Source organism: Halichoerus grypus, chromosome 6 (genome assembly GCF_964656455.1).
Source record: "Halichoerus grypus chromosome 6, mHalGry1.hap1.1, whole genome shotgun sequence".
Classification (NCBI taxonomy): Eukaryota; Metazoa; Chordata; class Mammalia; order Carnivora; family Phocidae; genus Halichoerus; species Halichoerus grypus.
Genome location: NC_135717.1, coordinates 45,683,985 through 45,701,518, shown reverse-complemented (window position 1 = coordinate 45,701,518; position 17,534 = coordinate 45,683,985). Strand labels below are relative to the sequence as shown.

The 17,534-nt window shown below is 36.8% G+C and overlaps 1 protein-coding gene across 10 annotated transcripts in view; it reads right to left on the bottom strand.

Moving 5' to 3' along the window:
- Positions 1–17,534, bottom strand: part of TASOR2 (transcription activation suppressor family member 2) — a 76,443-nt gene that overhangs the window by 46,179 nt on the left and 12,730 nt on the right. For 3 of the 10 annotated variants that reach the window (XM_078075094.1, XM_078075095.1, XM_078075096.1), the window contains exons 2-4: positions 1,643–1,788; positions 1,261–1,356; positions 128–200 (exon numbers count right to left, since the gene is read on the bottom strand). The exons of 3 other annotated variants lie outside the window; for them this stretch is intronic. In XM_078075094.1, the coding sequence (XP_077931220.1) occupies positions 128–200; positions 1,261–1,356; positions 1,643–1,788 (315 nt within the window). Of the gene's footprint in view, positions 1–127; positions 201–1,260; positions 1,357–1,642; positions 1,789–7,467; positions 7,602–17,534 lie in introns of all 10 variants that reach the window. 4 more of the 10 variants (XM_078075097.1, XM_078075101.1, XM_078075098.1 and 1 more) reach the window with 2 other exon arrangements.

The window sequence follows — 17,534 nt, the reverse complement described above, 5'->3', positions numbered from 1 at the left end:
AAAGCACTGATTCTAAAGATTATTATTTATCATTAATGAAACTGGCTTTTAATGTAAGTATCTTATGAAATGAACTAAACCCCACTTCATCTTGTAAAAGAAGAGACTCTTTCTCTCACAGACTTACCTTTTGCTGGGTCACCGAGAGTGGTTATAGCACTGCTGCCCACACAGAGCCCGCGCTGACATACTAACTTTGCCTTTAAATAAAAGACAGTACTTTGCTTATCATGTCAGTCTTAGGAGAGACAATGAAATAACACTATAATATATAAGCTTTCAAATAAATATATAACCTGTATATGGTATGTATTTATGGCACAAAGCAAGCTTGTGTAAGGCAATTGTGTTTGGTTAATAGTTCATGAAATTTTATCATTTCTGTTAACAAAAATGTCATCAGCAAAACCAAATTAAACAAGCTCCCAGATTAAGTCCTCTCTTGAAGATTTTGATTATAGCTTTGGAATCACTAAATTTGAAAATGTCTTATACTCTTTTAGTATGAATCCATAGTGTATCTTATTTGTAAGTAGATGATTAAGTAAATAAATGAACTCTTCTGGTATTACTATATAATCCTTATGTTATATGCTAATGTTAAGTATTCTTTAAGCAAGCCTACCCTTGTTCTTTAAAAATCACGAACCCAATCAAAATATGAAATTATTTTAAGTTGAATTCTAAATCTCTGGTATTGTTAAAACTTTATCTAGGAAGCCACATACATCTTTGGGGACACGCTCCACACAGTAGCTTCCTTCTCCCACAATTTGGGTATGAGCAACAATATGGAATCTCCATCTTTAAACACTGGCATGAAATAATTTCAAGTAACTCAACTGCTGAAAGTATTCACCTTATGCCCAAAACCATGTAACTGAAACTTGAAAAACCTCCACAAGAAACAAAGTATCTATGTGAAGAATGATCCAGAATGAAGAAATACCCATTCACTCCATTAGAAGGCATTACTGATACTTAGGAAGCCCGTATTAATCCAATTCTCACCCTGAGCTGACAAATGTATTTACGATGAAACTGAAGAGGGCCTGTGAAAAGGTACAGGAATCCAACCTCTTTCAGGACTAGCTGTCACGATCATTCCCACTGCCACCAGACTCAGCAACAAAAAAGACTGGAGAACTGGTAATTTTACAAATCTTAGAGAAGTGAAATACCAATATTTAAGTTTAATGATATCATTAATTTTGTACATTAATGTCACAAAACTAATGTTCTACAACCTAATTCCCTTACCTGATTTTCAGTTTCAAACAGAAGAAACCCATAAGTCTCTTGAAGTTCTTCCTGAGTATAATTACTTGATTTTTTTTCTTGGTAAAAAGTTTTGTACTGTATAAAAGAGAGAATAATCAAATGCTATAAACATATTATTTTGCCTTGCAAATTAATTTTTAAAAATGCATCATCTGAATTCCTCCTGTTAAAGGACTAACAAAATTTATTATTTTTCTATTCCCTAGAATATATTCTTATTACCTTCCAAGGATTTCTTATCTCATCTGAAAGTGACAGCTGAGAAGAACTAGATAGGCTTTTATACCAAAAATGATGGGTCTATTTCTTTAAAACTAAAATAAAACTAACACACAGACACAGTGTGTACCAAGCACCTCACCTCATTTAAGAAAATGTCATTTTTCACCAAAGTCACTTGACTGTACTGAAAACCATGCTCAGATGCAGAGTCCAAGTAAGAAGTATGAAGAATTGAAACTGCCCTCTGGAAGAGAGAGTCTGAACTCAAGGACACTGTATCAAAAACTGTAAAACACAAACAAAAATAATGCAACTGTTTAAGATAACCAAAAGATGGGGTTAAAAGTGGCATACTAAATATCACTGAATACTTCACCTATTTCCTTCCTGTAAAACTCAGACACTTACATTGTATTTTGGCTCCATATCTGTACTATCTTAAAAGACCTCTCATTTGAAGAACATAATCTACACGGAGGTGAGTTATTGAAGGTGAATTACTTTCAATACAAGAGTAAAATAAACCCTGCCAGATTCCTTGGGCCTTTTGGTTGAAAGCTGTGTGTTGTAACTACAGTTGGGACAAGCAGATCAAATGTGGTAGCATCAAGGTGGTGGTAAGCAATCACTTAGACCAATGTTTCTCATCCTGAAGTTTTTTTAAACTTATGCTACATTTTGATAAACTTCACCCTTCCTGTCTTCTCATCAAATCCCCCCAAGTAAGCCCATTAGGGTCCTTTTAAGGGGCCTACTATTGCACACTCAACAAACACATTAGAAATTGTTCTATCTTTGGGGTTTCCTCATGGCCTAGACATGTCTGTTGAACTTTACTTCTTACGGGTTATATTATGAAATCATTATTTTTTTCATCTCACAAAAATAAAACTTTATTACTTTTAGAAAGTGCTTTTTTCAAACCCCACCCATGTGCTAGCCCAGAAATTCTGACATGACCTTCCCAAGAGAGGCAGGTTTCCTAATTGAGAATTACTGACTTGACCCAATAATTCTCTTGATTGAGGCTTTGTGCCTTTTGTTTTACAAGTTTTTACTTTAGCAAGAATTGATCCTAACAAATTCTTGTAACATTTAACTATGATTTGGTTACTCCCTTATATTTGTATCTTCTCTATGTTCTTTAACAAGGTCAAGGCAGGGAGGTAACAAACTGCTTATAAATAATAGAGAACGGAATAACATACAGAGCACTGGAAGTTTGGGTGATATAGTATAAATAAATACATTAACATGGCTTCCTGCTTTTACCAGAACTCTCTGCCAATTACATTAAAGTTCAAAAGCTAAAGGAAAGACAAGCATTTTAATTAAAACTAACCTATGAACAACAGTAAAAAACTAAACTATCATAGAAATGAAAACAAACATTTCAGTAAAGTTAATTTGGACTAAACTGTCCTAACACTTCCAATTATCCATTAAAAATGCTTTACGTCTGCCTTCGGCTCAGGTCATGATCCCGGGGTCCTGGGATCGAGCCCCACATCAGGCTCCCTGCTCAAGTGGGGAGCCTGCTTCTCCCTCTCCCTCTGCCATTCTCTCCACTTGTGCTCTCTGGCTCTATCTCTCTGTCAAATAAATAAATAAAATCTTAAAAAAAAAAAAATGCTTTACTAAACTTCCTAGTATCAAAAGTCAAAGACTTAAGTAGCAAGGAAGGAAAGAAAAGAGGATGAAACATTTAAGAATATCTTGAAGTTCCTACATCTGATCCATATCAGTTGTTTTACTTTTTCTCAGTTTCACTTTTTCCTTCAATATCAGTATATGAATGCTATAAAAAATATGGATATTCTAAAGAAGTTCAAAGAGCAAAACAACAGGGATGATAGTTAAAATGATGGCTTTCTTGAGCTACATTACTTTCTTTAGCTACATTAGCTCAAAACAAACTGGGAAGCCTAAGCATGTGTGACTCTGTCTTACAAATAAGCTGCACTGCTAGGCCAAATGCAAGTCAGATTCCTCTAAAAATCCTAATATGGGAAACCTTGTATTTAATATTTGTAAAAAGGCAAAATAATATTTAAAAATCTAAGAAAACTCTAGGGGTGCCTGGGTGGCTGAGTCGTTAAGTGTCTGCCTTCGGCTCAGGTCATGATCCCAGGGTCCTGGGATCGAGCCTTGCATCGGGCTCCCTGCTCAGTGGTAAGCCTGCTTCTCCCTCTCCCACTCCCCCTGCTTGTGTTCCCTCTCTCGCTGTCTCTCTCTCTGTTAAATAATAAATTCTTTAAAAATCTAAGTAAAGTCTCTTCCTAGAAACATCGCCAAAGGCAAGGGAAGCAAGGGCAAAAATGAACTATTGGGACTTCATCAAGATAAAAAGCTTTTGCAAAGCAAACAGTCAACAAAACCAAAAGACAACTGACAGAATGGGAGAAGATATTTGCAAATGACATATCAGATAAAGGGCTAGTATCCAAAATCTATAAAGAACTCATCAAACTCAACACCAAAAGAACAAAGAATCCAATCAAGAAATGGGCAGAAGACATGAACAGACATTTTTCCAAAGAAGACATCCAAATGGCCAACAGACACATGAAAAAGTGTTCAATATCGCTCGGCATCAGGGAAATCCAAATCAAAACCTCAATGAGATACCTCACACCAGTCAGAATGGCTAAAATTAACAAGTCAGGAAATGACAGATGTTGGCGGGGATGAGGAGAAAGGGGAACCCTCCTACAACGTTGGTGGGAATGCAAGCTGGTGCAGCCACTCTGGAAAACAGTATGGAGGTTCCTCAAAAAGTTGAAAATAGAGCTACCATATGATCCAGCAATTGCACTACTGGGTATTTACCCCAAAGATACGAAAGTAGGGACCCGAAAGAGTACGTGCACCCCGATGTTTATAGCAGCAATGTCCACAATAGCCAAACTGTGGAAAGAGCCAAGATGTCCATCAACAGATGAATGGATAAAGAAGGTGTGGTATATATATACAATGGAATATTATGCAGCCATCAAAAGGAATGAGATCTTGCCATTTGCAACGACGTGGATGGAACTGGAGGGTATTATGCTGAGCGAAATAAGTCAAACAGAGAAAGACATGTATCATATGACCTCACTGATATGAGGAATTCTTAATCTCAGGAAACAAACTGAGGGTTGCTGGAGTGGGGGGTGGGGTGGGAGGGATGGGGTGACTGGGTGATGGACACTGGGGAGGGTATGTGTTCTGGTAAGCGCTGTGAATTGTGCAAGACTGTTGAATCTCAGATCTGTACCTCTGAAACAAATAATGCAATATATGTTAAGAAAGAAAAAAAGAAGAAGAAGAATGTAGCAGGAGGGGAAGAATGAAGGGGGGGAAATCGGAGGGGGAGAAGAACCATGAGAGACGATGGACTCTGAAAACAAACTGAGGGTTCTAGAGGGGAGGGGGGTGGGAGGATGGGTTAGCCTGGTGATGGGTATTGAGGAGGGCACGTTCTGCATGGAGCACTGGGTGTTATGCACAAACAATGAATCATGGAACACTGTATCTAAAACTAATGATGTAATAATGTATGGGGATTAACATAACAATAAAAAAATTTTTTAAAAAATCTAAGTAAAGTCTAAAGCTCAATATTTGAGAAATAAGTTGCTTACAGTGAAAGAAATAAAAGTTGTCAGAGCTTTGGAAATGAACATTCTATGGTTATGAACTCTTAAATTCCACAAGATGTTAATATGAAGACACAGGCTTTTAACTTTTAAAAGTACCAAATACTACATATATCCACATTTTTGAGGGTCAATGCACAATAATAAACGAAAAACTGAAAAAATAGTGCAAGCTGAAAAGCAAACAAAAATAGCCTAACACAGTGTTTACCAAATACATGTGGTCAGAGAACACTTTATTTACCAATGTGAGGAATACTGTTCTCAATAAAGCTATGAATAGATATAATGGTTTAAAATAAACAGTAGGAAGTGATTTTGTGCTAACATATTTTTATTCCTAAAACTATTTATAGTTAAAAATGCTTCCCCTTTAGGTCAGCATTCTCCAAAAAGCAATATATTTATATAAGTAACCATTTTACAGTTAGCAGAAGGTAAAGCATGTCCAAAGCGAAACAGTTAGAAATCCACAGTAAATCTTGAATCTTTCATGATTTCATAATAAAATGATGTCAATTATACTCAAGAAAGCACAAGTTTCCTGCTGTATAACAAAGGAGATAGATGAACATTTTATCAAGAAATTATTTGACATTATCTCTTCTTACACAATGTACTCTCATTTAAGAGTCAAACTAGTGTACAAAACAGTATGAGCACTAAATAAATGGATGGCTGCATTTTTGCTGAGTAATACACATGCTTCACTTAAACATTCAAGGTTATCAGAATATTAAGAGAATGAAGAGAATTTCTCTACAGAGAAATACTAAAATAACTTAAAAAGTACCTGTCTGTAAAGTGAAAGAGTATCCCTTAGGGCTTAAGTGACCAACAGAGAGCAAGTAGGGAAAATTCAAGTTCAATCACATTAATTCTAGAAACTGAGTTAATATTCTTTCCTATGGCACCTAGCTTTGGGCATATTTCCCTGCTATTTATGGATTCAGTCTTAAAAGTTAAGTCAAGCTTGACATAAACTGGATTCTGTTCAAAGTGCCCTGAGATAATCTCTCCATTTCTCAAAATCTATCAGCAATATGGAGTGTCTGCTTTTGGACACTTGTTTCTCTTTTTAACTTCTAATAAATAAGAGGGATTAGAAAATTATAAACTGATCTCTGATGCTCTGGCACACATATCTGTTTTCCATTCTCTAAGCATCTGGTCTGAAAGCAAAGAATGAAATTTAGAACTAATGCCAACAACTTAAGTGTCACAGTAATTCTAACATAAATTAGCCACTTCTACATCTCCCCGGGACTTTTGTGACCACTTCTCTTGTTTGTGCATTATACAATAGCACTCATCAAAGACAGAAACACTCAGAACCCAACAGTATCCACCATTAAAGGCCCTTATTAGTATTTCCTACAGAAGGACTGCAACCTACCTCCGTTAACACTGTGGATGCCTAAATATTTGACCTAGGCTAAGTAGGCCCTTTAATAGTTGTTAAAGAGCCCATTCCTTCATCATCTAATCCTAAAATGTATTACTTTTATCTTTAAGACATTAAGGGATTGCCAGTTTAAGATAAATACAACTTTTTTGGATCTAACAAAAACTTAAATGTGCATACCTAATAACCATTCCATTTCTGGGAATCTATTCCTCAGAAATACTAGCACGAGTGCACACAAGATATATACAAGGCTACTCCACGCACCGACATCTATAACAGCAAAAACACTGGGGATAACCTAAATTGCCATCAATAAGGAAACACCTTACAACTACTACATAAAAACCAAGTAAATCTGTATATACTGACATATAAAGATATCTATTATTGAGTAAATAACATGCATTATATAATGCCATTTTGATAAAAAAAATACATAAAAAATTATGTGTTTGAAAGTTTACAGAAAAAGATCTAGAAAGATGGGAAACCAAATTGTTAATGGTGTCTAAACCAATGTTTATCGAAGTGGAAGTGGATAAAGGTGAACTTAAACTTTTTAGCTTATATATATTATTACAACCTAGCTTTTTTCTTACATAAGCATGTACTACTTCTAGTATTTAAAATATCTCAATTCAAAATCAAGTAAAATGAATCATAATTTCAAAGAAGTACAAATAGAGAAATGTGACAATTTCCCTTGAACCTTTTCTGATGCAATTCGAAAATTTAATCACCTATTAATTTTGGATTAATGATTATTTTGGATTAATGAAATTTGTAGTCACTGGAAATTGTAAATATTTTTTAAAAAGTCCTTTCATTTAACATGATATAAATTAAAATTTTTCAATTGTACTGTTCTACTTGGATTCATTAGTAATAACTCATAGCATTTAGTTTAATACCCACTCTTTTCTGATATGAACCCTGGCTCGGTCTTCTCTAAGAGAGAATGTAGCTGGGAGGGTGGTCTTAATTCATTTTCACCAAGTATACCCCCAGAATTCTTGACATAGTCCTGTTCTCTGTTAATGTCATAAATGCTAAAATGAGAAAAGAAAAAATTAAATCATAAAGTGAATAGTTTTATTTACGGCAAACCTACCATATAAACAAATGTCTACTGAACATCTAATTTACATTAGGTACAATTCTGTAATGTTACCTCCTTTGACAAGTCTCCAGAGCTAAGGCTAAATTGGCTCTCTAAGCAGTAAAACATAAAATGAAATGCTTTTCCTTCAATATTTAAGTTCTAAAGAAAATCTGCTCACAGAAATAAGTTATGCTTATAGGAATCAATTTTGCCTCAAGATAAAAAGTAGAGGTTATAGAACCACATTTATGTTCTACTGGTTGAAAATAAAATAGAACACAAATAAAATCTCTCCCCACCCCCAAATTAGTATATGACCCAACCATTCTTGTTTTTTTTTTTTAAGATTTATTTATTTTAGTGAAAGAGATGGGGGGAGGGGCAGAGTGAGAGGGAGAGTCTCCAGCAGACTCCCCGCTGAGTGTGCAGCCTGACGTGAGGCTCAATCCCACAACTCCGAGATAACAACCCAAGCCAAAGGCAAGAGTCAGAGGTTCAACTGATTGAGCCACAGGTGCCCCGACCCATCCATTCTTAAAAAAAAAAAACTATTAGTGATGCCTATTACATATACAGTACCATGCTATATCCTGGATTCATCAAGACAAATGAGAAACCATCTTTACAATAAAAGCTTAGACTAGAAAAGGAAGACAAACCTATACAGAAACCAGTACTATAAATGTGTGGGAGAATCTAGAACACGATGCAGTGGATGCATAATAGGGATTTCCTTAAGACAGGGAAATGTCAAGAAGTTTTAGAGGCATTCATACTTGAAATCTGAGTAGGTATTCAAATAATAAAGGAGCCAAAAAACGAGCTAGTCTGCATGTTTTCTAGGCAATGGAAACAGTAGGAGCAGAGGTAGAAGCATTAAACATATAAGGAACCACAAGCAGTTTCTTTGAAGAATTCAATATGCTTCACACAAATATTAGCATGTCTAGTTTTATAATAGTACACCTTTTTTCAAAAAGGATTTGAGGCAGAACTGTATGGATATCTTCAAAATTCTGTAGAAAAAGTAGCAATATTGGTAACATTCATTCATTAAGGAAACAGGTTATGTCAAGAGGGGAAAATTAAATGGGTCTTCTATATTACTATCTCAGTATTTACTTTTTAGAAAGATCTATTTGTTTGCTTTGATTCACTTTTCTCATGTTATCTTTGGTTTTGTTTTATACAGTAAAAATCATGGTAAAATAAACACATAACATTTCATATCTAATCTTTATGTCCTTTGCCATGGTACCTAGTCTCCCATGCGCCTCGTAATTTACGGTTTCTGAAATGGTTTAATCTTTTTCTTCCTTTTCTTTTCTGTTCTGCTAGTGCCCATTTCACATCCACCTGTGGTCTGGCTATCTCTTCCTCAAATTCTTATAATTCTGCTTTGTGGTCTTCATAACTCTGTGCTTCATTTATTTTTATTTTTTAACACTTTGAGATATAATTCACATAGCATACAATTCACCCATTTAAAGTGTACAATTCAATGGTTTTAGTTTATTCAGACCTGTGCAACCATCACTACTATCAATTTTAGACCATTTCATCACTCCAAAAAGAAACCCTGTACCCCTTAGCCACCATCCTCATCTTCCACTGTTCCCCATTCCCAGGCCTAGGCAACCACTAATTTACTTTCTGTCTGTATAGATTTGCCTATACTGGACCATTTTATGTAAATGGAATCATACAAGTGGTCCTTTGTGACTGGCTTCTTTCACGCAGCATCATGTTTTCAAGGTTCATCCATATGGCAGCATGTTTACTTCACTCAGATTTCATTTCATTGGCTCATTTAGGGCCAAATGATATTTTACAGATATACCACATTTTCTTTTATCCAATCATCAACTGATGGACATCTGGGCTCTTTCAACTTTTTGGCTATTATGTATAATAATGCTATGAATGTTCATGTACAAGTTTTTGTGTGGACATTTTTTCATTTCTCCTGAATATATACCTAAGAGAACAGCTGGATCATATGATAAATCTATGTTTAACCATTTGGAGAACCGCCATTCTGTTTTCCAAAGTGACTGCACCATTTTACATTCTCATTAGCAGTGCGTGCAAAGTTCTACTTTCTCCACATCATTGCTGACACTTGTTATTATCTTTCTGATTACAGCCATCCTAGTAGGTATGGAAACGATATATTAGTTTATTTGTAAGTTTATGTTGGAATTTTAGGTTACACTTTTCACCTACTTCAAGAGGTCCACAAGCTTTTTCATAAAGGGCCAGACAGTAAATATTTTAGGATTGTGAGCCATACAGTCTCTGTCACAAAGACTCAATTCTGCTGGTGAAGCATAAAAGCAGCCACAGACAATGTGTAAATGAATGGAAATGACTATGTTCTAATAAAACTTTATTTAGAAAAACAGGCAAGACTACAGGCAGTAGCTTGCCCACCCCTGATCTACACTGTACCAGTATTTTGGGCTTTTCTTATCATCTGTAGAAAACTGTGGTGCATATCCCTCCACCTTAGCCTTTTCTTACACATTTATATTAGTTAACCACTGCTTAGTAACAAACCATCTCAAAATTCAGTAGCTTATAACCACAATCATTTACTACTGCTCACATTTCTACAATGTTGGCTAAATTAGGCTTAACTCAGCTGGGGCAGCCCTGACCCATGTGTCTCCCATCTTCCTTCAACCAATGAGTTAGGGAGGCATGTTTTTTCTCATGGAAATGGCAGAGGTGCAGAGAACAAATGGAGAATACCCAAGTCCTCTTAAGGTTTACTAGGCCTGACACTGACATACTGTCATTTCTACCTGATATTATTGCCCAAAGCAAGTCATATGGTCAAACTCAAAGTCAAGGGGGAGGGAAAAATACCCTGTCTCTTTAGTGGGAAGAATGCAGTCACGGAAGGAGGGAATAAAGCCCTGGGGTTCATAATGCAATTGATGGTGGTGATGGTTGTACACCTTGTGAATATACTAAAAACCAATGAATTCTATCTCAATATTAAAAATATTATGTTAAAAAAAAAAAAACAACAGGGGCGCCTGGGTGGCTCAGTCGTTAAGCGTCTGCCTTCGGCTCAGGTCACGATCCCAGGGTCCTGGGATCGAGCCCTGCATCGGGCTCCCTGCTCCGCGGGAAGCCTGCTTCTCCCTCTCCCACTCCCCGTGCTTGTGTTCCCTCTCGCTGTGTCTCTCTCTGTCAAATAAATAAATAAAATTAAAAAAAACAAAACAAAACAACAAACCAACAAAGAAATGCAATCTACCACAGTATCACTGTAAGGATGCTGTGCATATTCTTTTTGTTTTTCATACTTGAAGAACAAGAGGAATTATCCTGAACCAGCAGAAGGGTGTAGGGAGGGATCAGAGAAGTTTTCTGTTCCTGCATCCAAGGATTTTTGAAAAAATAATATGGTGCCTTTGTTGCCAAACCTCTTGTAACCTGCAAGTGTAATCTGGTTCAGGAGGGCCTATACTTCCAGCTCTGTTTTCCTCTTCAAGACTACTATTACTAAGAGCCACATTCCTTGCTTTCCAAGGTCATACACTCACTTCTAGTGGTATTTTGTTAGCACATTCTAAGATCTCTGGGCCACCCAGGCACTTTCCAATTCCTCCCTGCTTTCTTAATGGACATGGTATGGCTGTTCAGTCTTAGCCTGGTATGCAGCAATTCTCTCTTAGGATGGGACTGCTTCTGGACTAAACAGCTGCTGGTGATTTCTCAGCTACGCCCCCCCTCTGCACAACTCTGCCTTTTCTCACAGAACTGTTGGGGCTTCCCAACAATACTTACATATAATTTCAAGTTGACAGGGTTTCTTTTATTCCTGCACTTGTTCAAAGTGTAGTTTGAGAATTGCACCTCCAGCCCCCATTCTTCTTTCTAGAAGTAGAATGATTAAGAACTAATCTGGTTTTTGGTTTTGTTCTCCTGTTTTCTTCTTCAGGACACCAGACGAAGACCCGTTCAACCAGAAGCTCACCTCTTCCAGTGCTGAGACTTAGATGATGGTTTCCTCCCACTGTATAAGACAAAAGACCTCCTTGACTGGTTCTCCATTTTTTCTTATTTACTCACTCTTATTTTCTAATTCTTGTGGCTGTTTTATTTTGGGGGAGAATTCTTCAGCTTTATTATCCAATCCCTATATATTTTTTTCTGCTCTCACAGAGACCTTTTCTGTTTTCTGAACAATTTCTCTTTTTTAAAAAATAGAACCTCTTCTTTCACAGATGTCATTTCTTTTCTCTCTAAAGGTACCATAGTTTTATTTGGTTCAAGTTTCTTCTGTTACATGCAGTAAATCTGTTTCTACCAAGCTCCTTTTATTTCCTGCGTTTATTCCTGTTTGGTTGTTTTTTTTTGTTTGTTTGTTTTTTTAATTTTATTTATTTGAGAGAGAGAGAGAGAGTAAGCACCAGCAGGGGGAGGGGCAGAAGGAGAAGCAAACTCTCCACTGAGCAGGGAGCCCGACTCGGGGCTCAATCCCAGGGCCCGGGGATCATGACCTGAGCCAAAGGCAGAGGCTTAACTGACTGAGCCACCCAGGCGGCCCCTCCTGTTTGGTTTATGTTAGAGACTTCCACCAAATGGCTGGTGATCCTTGGCTGTCCATTTAGGTTTACATGTGAGGCACTTACAGCTGACTGAAAGTCTGGTGCATAAACAGTGTCTCTTGACCAGCAGCTCATTCACTCTCTCTCTCTTTCTCTCTCTCATGTGATCTGATGGTGATGCAGCTGTTCAATCAGGCGAACTCCCAAAGTCTGTAGCTGTTAAATATTTTACCATAGGTTGATGTTTCCCCAGAAAAGAATCCTTTAATATCTTGTTTAGGGGGAGCATAAGCTTGACTATTAGTTCTGAGAGTCACACAGAAAGACAGCTCTGGCTTCACTGTTCAGTATGTTGACTTCCACTTAATCCTCATTTTCACGTAGGTATTTGCTCCGCCTCAGCTGTCTGAGCCTGCCTCCTGAGTGTAATCATCTCCTGCAGGTAAATTTCAGTGCTCTGTCTGAGGAGAAGATAGCTAGGCAGTTGTCTAGGTGCAAGGAGCAGGGAAGGAAATCCAGAGCATCAAAACCACAAAAATCATCACTGAATCATTCTACTTCTATTCCACCCTCTAATCTTGCTTTGAGAAGTACTTGTAACTTCCAAATCCTGAGCTGCTGTCAGATTGACTGGTGGGAATCAGCTTGCTTCTTGGCGGCTTACTGCTCTTCAGCCTTCAGCATCCCCTAATCCATAAAGTCATTATCACTTGACCATCTTCTTTCTAGTTTCCCAAACGTGATTTCCCCTGGCTCTACTGTTCCATTCTTTTTGCCAATTTATATCTTTATTCTTTTACTACCACCTCAGTGGGATTTCCAGAGGGTGTATACAATGGGACATGTTAAACTAGAAGTGTCTACTTAAACTAAGTCTTAATTTCTTCATTTAAAAAATGTGGACTACACCCTTTAACTCTGGTAGCTATGATTACCAGTATTTTTTAACTTCTATAATTATGAAGACTTTATTTTATTCACCACAGACCTAAGTGCATATCAAAGCTTCAATAAATATTTCATTTAAAAAGAATTACCTTTTAGTGCATATGTACTCAATAAGCATGTCCTCAAATACAGAAAAAGTACAATCGCAAGTAGAACTTCAATGATATTTCTCTCAAAGCACTCTGTTCCTTTCTTTCAGAGTAACTGTTATGACTTATAACTACATATTCATAATTACTTCATTAATGGCTAATTCCCTAATAAACCAAACCCTATGAGGGCAGAAACCACTTCTGTTTTGTTTACCTCTGATTACTCAGCAACCAGCCCAATGCCTGGCATACAGTAAACATGTATTTGGTAACTAAATGAAAGAGTAAATAATATTTATGCTATTTAATCTGTTCCAAAACTCAGTAAAAGGAATAAAGCTTCCCAGCTTTTTAATAAAGCAGCCAAATGCAGTACCAAAATCTGACAAAACATGAAAAAGGAAATTAAAGACTTATCTCTAGTATGAATATTGATACTAAAATCCTGAACTATATGCACTGGCAAAGAGAATCTATTAGGATATTATAATACAAGATCAATTCAGATTCATTACAGTATTGTTAAGAATTGGTTCAATAAATAGGAAATCCATAAATTTAACTAACTACTTTAACAGGTGAAAGTAAAACAATCACAGAGGAGCCGCTGGTTGTGGGTAAGGTAGGAAAGCCAAACGTCAGACTGTCAAAACAAGTTACTATATACCTGTTTATATTATGATGCCTTATAATTTGTAAATTTTTGTTGCTGCAGAGTATTTTTAAAATTTATGCATTATTTTTGCCATACTTAATCTAAAAAACAAATTAAGATGCCCCCAAATAAAAGCTGTTTAATAACATCGAAAAATATCCTACCACACCAAAAGAAAGCTGGGGTAGCCATACTTATATCAGACAAACTAGATTTTAAACCTAAGACTGTAAGAAGAGATGAAGAAGGGCATTATATCATAATTAAGGGGTCTATCCATCAAGAGATGTAACAATTGTAAGTATTTATGCCCCCAATTTGGGGGCACCCAAATATATCAATCAATAACAAACATAAAGAAACTCATTGATAATAATACAGTAATAGTAGGGGACTTTAGCACCCCATTTACAGTAATGGACAGATCATCTAAGCAGAAAATCAAAAAGGAAACAACAGCTTTGAAACACACTGGGCCAGATGGACTTAATAGATATATTCAGAACATTTCATCCTAAAGCAGGAGAATACACATTCTTCTCAAGTGCACAAGGAACTTTCTCCAGAACAGATCACATACTAGGTCACAAATCAGCCCTCAACAAGCACAAAAAGACTGAGATCATACCATGTATATTTTCAGACCACAACTTGAAGTCATCCACAAGAAAAAATTTGGAAAGACCACAGATACATGGAGGTTAAACAACATCCTACTAAAGAATGAATGGATTAACCAGGAAATTAAAGAAAAATTAAAAAATACATGGAAGCAAATGAAAATGAAAAGATGACAGTCCAAAACCTTTCAGATGCAGCAAAGGCAGTCCCTAAGAAGGAAATTTATTGCAATACAGGCCTACCTCAAGAACCAAGAAAAGTCTCAAGTATACAACCTAACCTTACACCTTAAGAAGCGAGAAAAAGAAGAACAAATAAAGCCTAAAGCCAGCAGAAGAAGGGAAATAATAAAGATTAGAGCAGAAATAAATAATACAGAAACAACAGCAACAAAAATAGAACAGATCAACAAAACTAAGAACTGGTTCTTTTAAAGAATTAATAAAATTGATAACCCCCTAGCCAGACTTACCAAAAAGATAAGGACCCAATTAAATAAATTCACAAATGAAAGGAGCGTTCACAACCAACACCACAGAAATACAACTATAAGAGAGTATTATGAAAAATTATATGCCAACAAACAGGGCGATCTGGAAGAAATGGACAAAGTCCTAGAAATATACAAACTACCAAAACGGACACAGGAAGAAAAAGAAAATTTGAACAGACCCATAACCAGCAAAGAAACTGAATAATCAAAAATTTCCCAATAAACAGAAGTCCAGGGACACATGGCTTCCTGGGGGAATTTTACCAGACATTTAATACCTCTTCTTCTCAAACTGTTCTAAAAAATAGAAATGGAAGGAAAATTTCTAAACTCATTCTGCAAGGCCAGTAGCATTACCTTGATTCCAAAACCAGACAAATACCCCATTAAAAAGGAAAATTACAGTCCAGTGTCTCTGATGAACATGTATTCTCAACAAGATACTACCAAATCAAATCCAACAGTACATTAAAAGAATTATTTACCATGATCAAGTGGGATTTATTTCTGGGTTGCAGGGGCAGTTCAATAGTCTCAAATCAATCAACGTGATACACCACGTTAATAAAAGAAAGGATGAGAACCCTATGATCCTCTCAATATATGCAGAAAAAGCATTTGACAAAATATAGCATCCATTCTTGATAAAAACCCTCAACAAAGTATGGGTATAGATGGAACATACCTCAACATCATAAAAGCCATATACAAAAGACCCACAGCTAATATCTTCCTCAATGGGAAAAAACAGCTTTTCCTCTACAGTCAGGAACAAGACAGGTATGTCCACTCTCACCTTTACCATTTAACATAATACTGGAAGTCTTAGTCTCAGCAATCAGATAACAAAAAGAAATAAAAGGCACCCAAATCAGCAAAAAAGGGGTCAAACTTTCACTATCTGCAGACAACATGATACTCTATGTAGAAAACCCAAAAGACTCCACCAAAAACTTGTTAGAATACATGAATTAAGCAAAGTCCAGGATATAAAATCAATGTACAGAAATCTGTTGCATTTCTATACACCAATAATAAAGAAGCAGACAAAGAAATAAAGGAATCGATCCCACTGACAACTGCACCAAAACCAATAAGATACCTAAGAATAAACCTAACCAAAGAGGCCAAAGACCTGTACTCTGAAAACTATAGAACACAAGGACTAAGAGGACACAAAGAAATGGGAAAAAATTCCACGCTCATGGATTGGAAAAATAAAGACTGTTAAAATGTCCATACTACCCAAAGCAATCTACACATTTAATGCAATCCCATCAAAATAACAATAGCATTTTTCAGAGATAGAACAACCAACCCGAAAATTTGTATGGAACCATAAAAGACCCAGAAGAGCCAAAGTAATCCTGAAAAAGAAAAGCAAAGCTGGAGGCATCATGATTCTGGACTTTAAGCTACCTTACAAAGCTGTAGTCATCAAGATAGTATAGTACTGGCACAAAAACAGACACACAGATCAATGGAACAGAATAAAGAACCCAGAAATGGACCCACAACCATATGGTCAACTGATCCTTGACAAAGCAGGATGAATATCTAATGGGAAAAAGATGGTCTCTTCAACAAATGGTTTTGGGAAAACTGGACAGCCATACACAGAAGAATGAAACTGGACCAATTTCTTACACCATACACAAAAAGAAATTCAAAATGGATTAAAGGCCTAAATGTGAGACAGGAAACCATCAAAATCCTAGAGGAGAACACAGACAACAACCTTTTTGACCTTGGCTGGAGCAACTTCTTACTAGACATGTCACTGGAGGCAAGGGAAACAAAGCAAAAATAAACTATTGGGACTTCATCAAGATAAAAAGCTTCTGCACAGCAAAGGAAACAATCAACAAAACTAAAAGGTAGCCTACAGAATAGGAAAAGATATTTGTAAATGACATATCTGATAAAGGGTTAGTATCCAAAAGCTATAAAGAACTTATCGGGGCGCCTGGGTGGCTCAGTCGTTGGGCGTCTGCCTTCGGCTCAGGTCATGATCCCAGGGTCCTGAGATCAAGCCCAGCATCAGGCTCCCTGCTCGGCGGGAAGCCTGCTTCTCCCTCTCCCACTCCCCTTGCTTGTGTTCCCTCTCTCACTGTGTCTCTCTCTGTCAAATAAATAAAAGAAAAAAGGAAAAAAAAACTCATCAAACTCAACACCCAAAAAACAAACCACCCCGTTATGAAATAGGCAGAAGACACGAATAAACACTTTTCCAAAGCAGCCATCCAGATGGCTAAAAGACATAAAAAGATGCTCAACATCACTTATTACCAGGGAAATGCAAATCAAAACCACCATGAGAGGGGCGCCTGGGTGGCTCAGTCGGTTAAGCATCTGCTTTCAGTTCAGGCCATGATCTCAAGGTCCTGGGATCAAACCCCATGTTAGGCTCCCTGTTCAGCAGAGAGTCTGCTTCTTCCTCTCCCTCTCCTCCTCCCGCTTATGCTCCCTCCTTCCCTCCCTCCCTCTCTCTCAAATATATAAAATC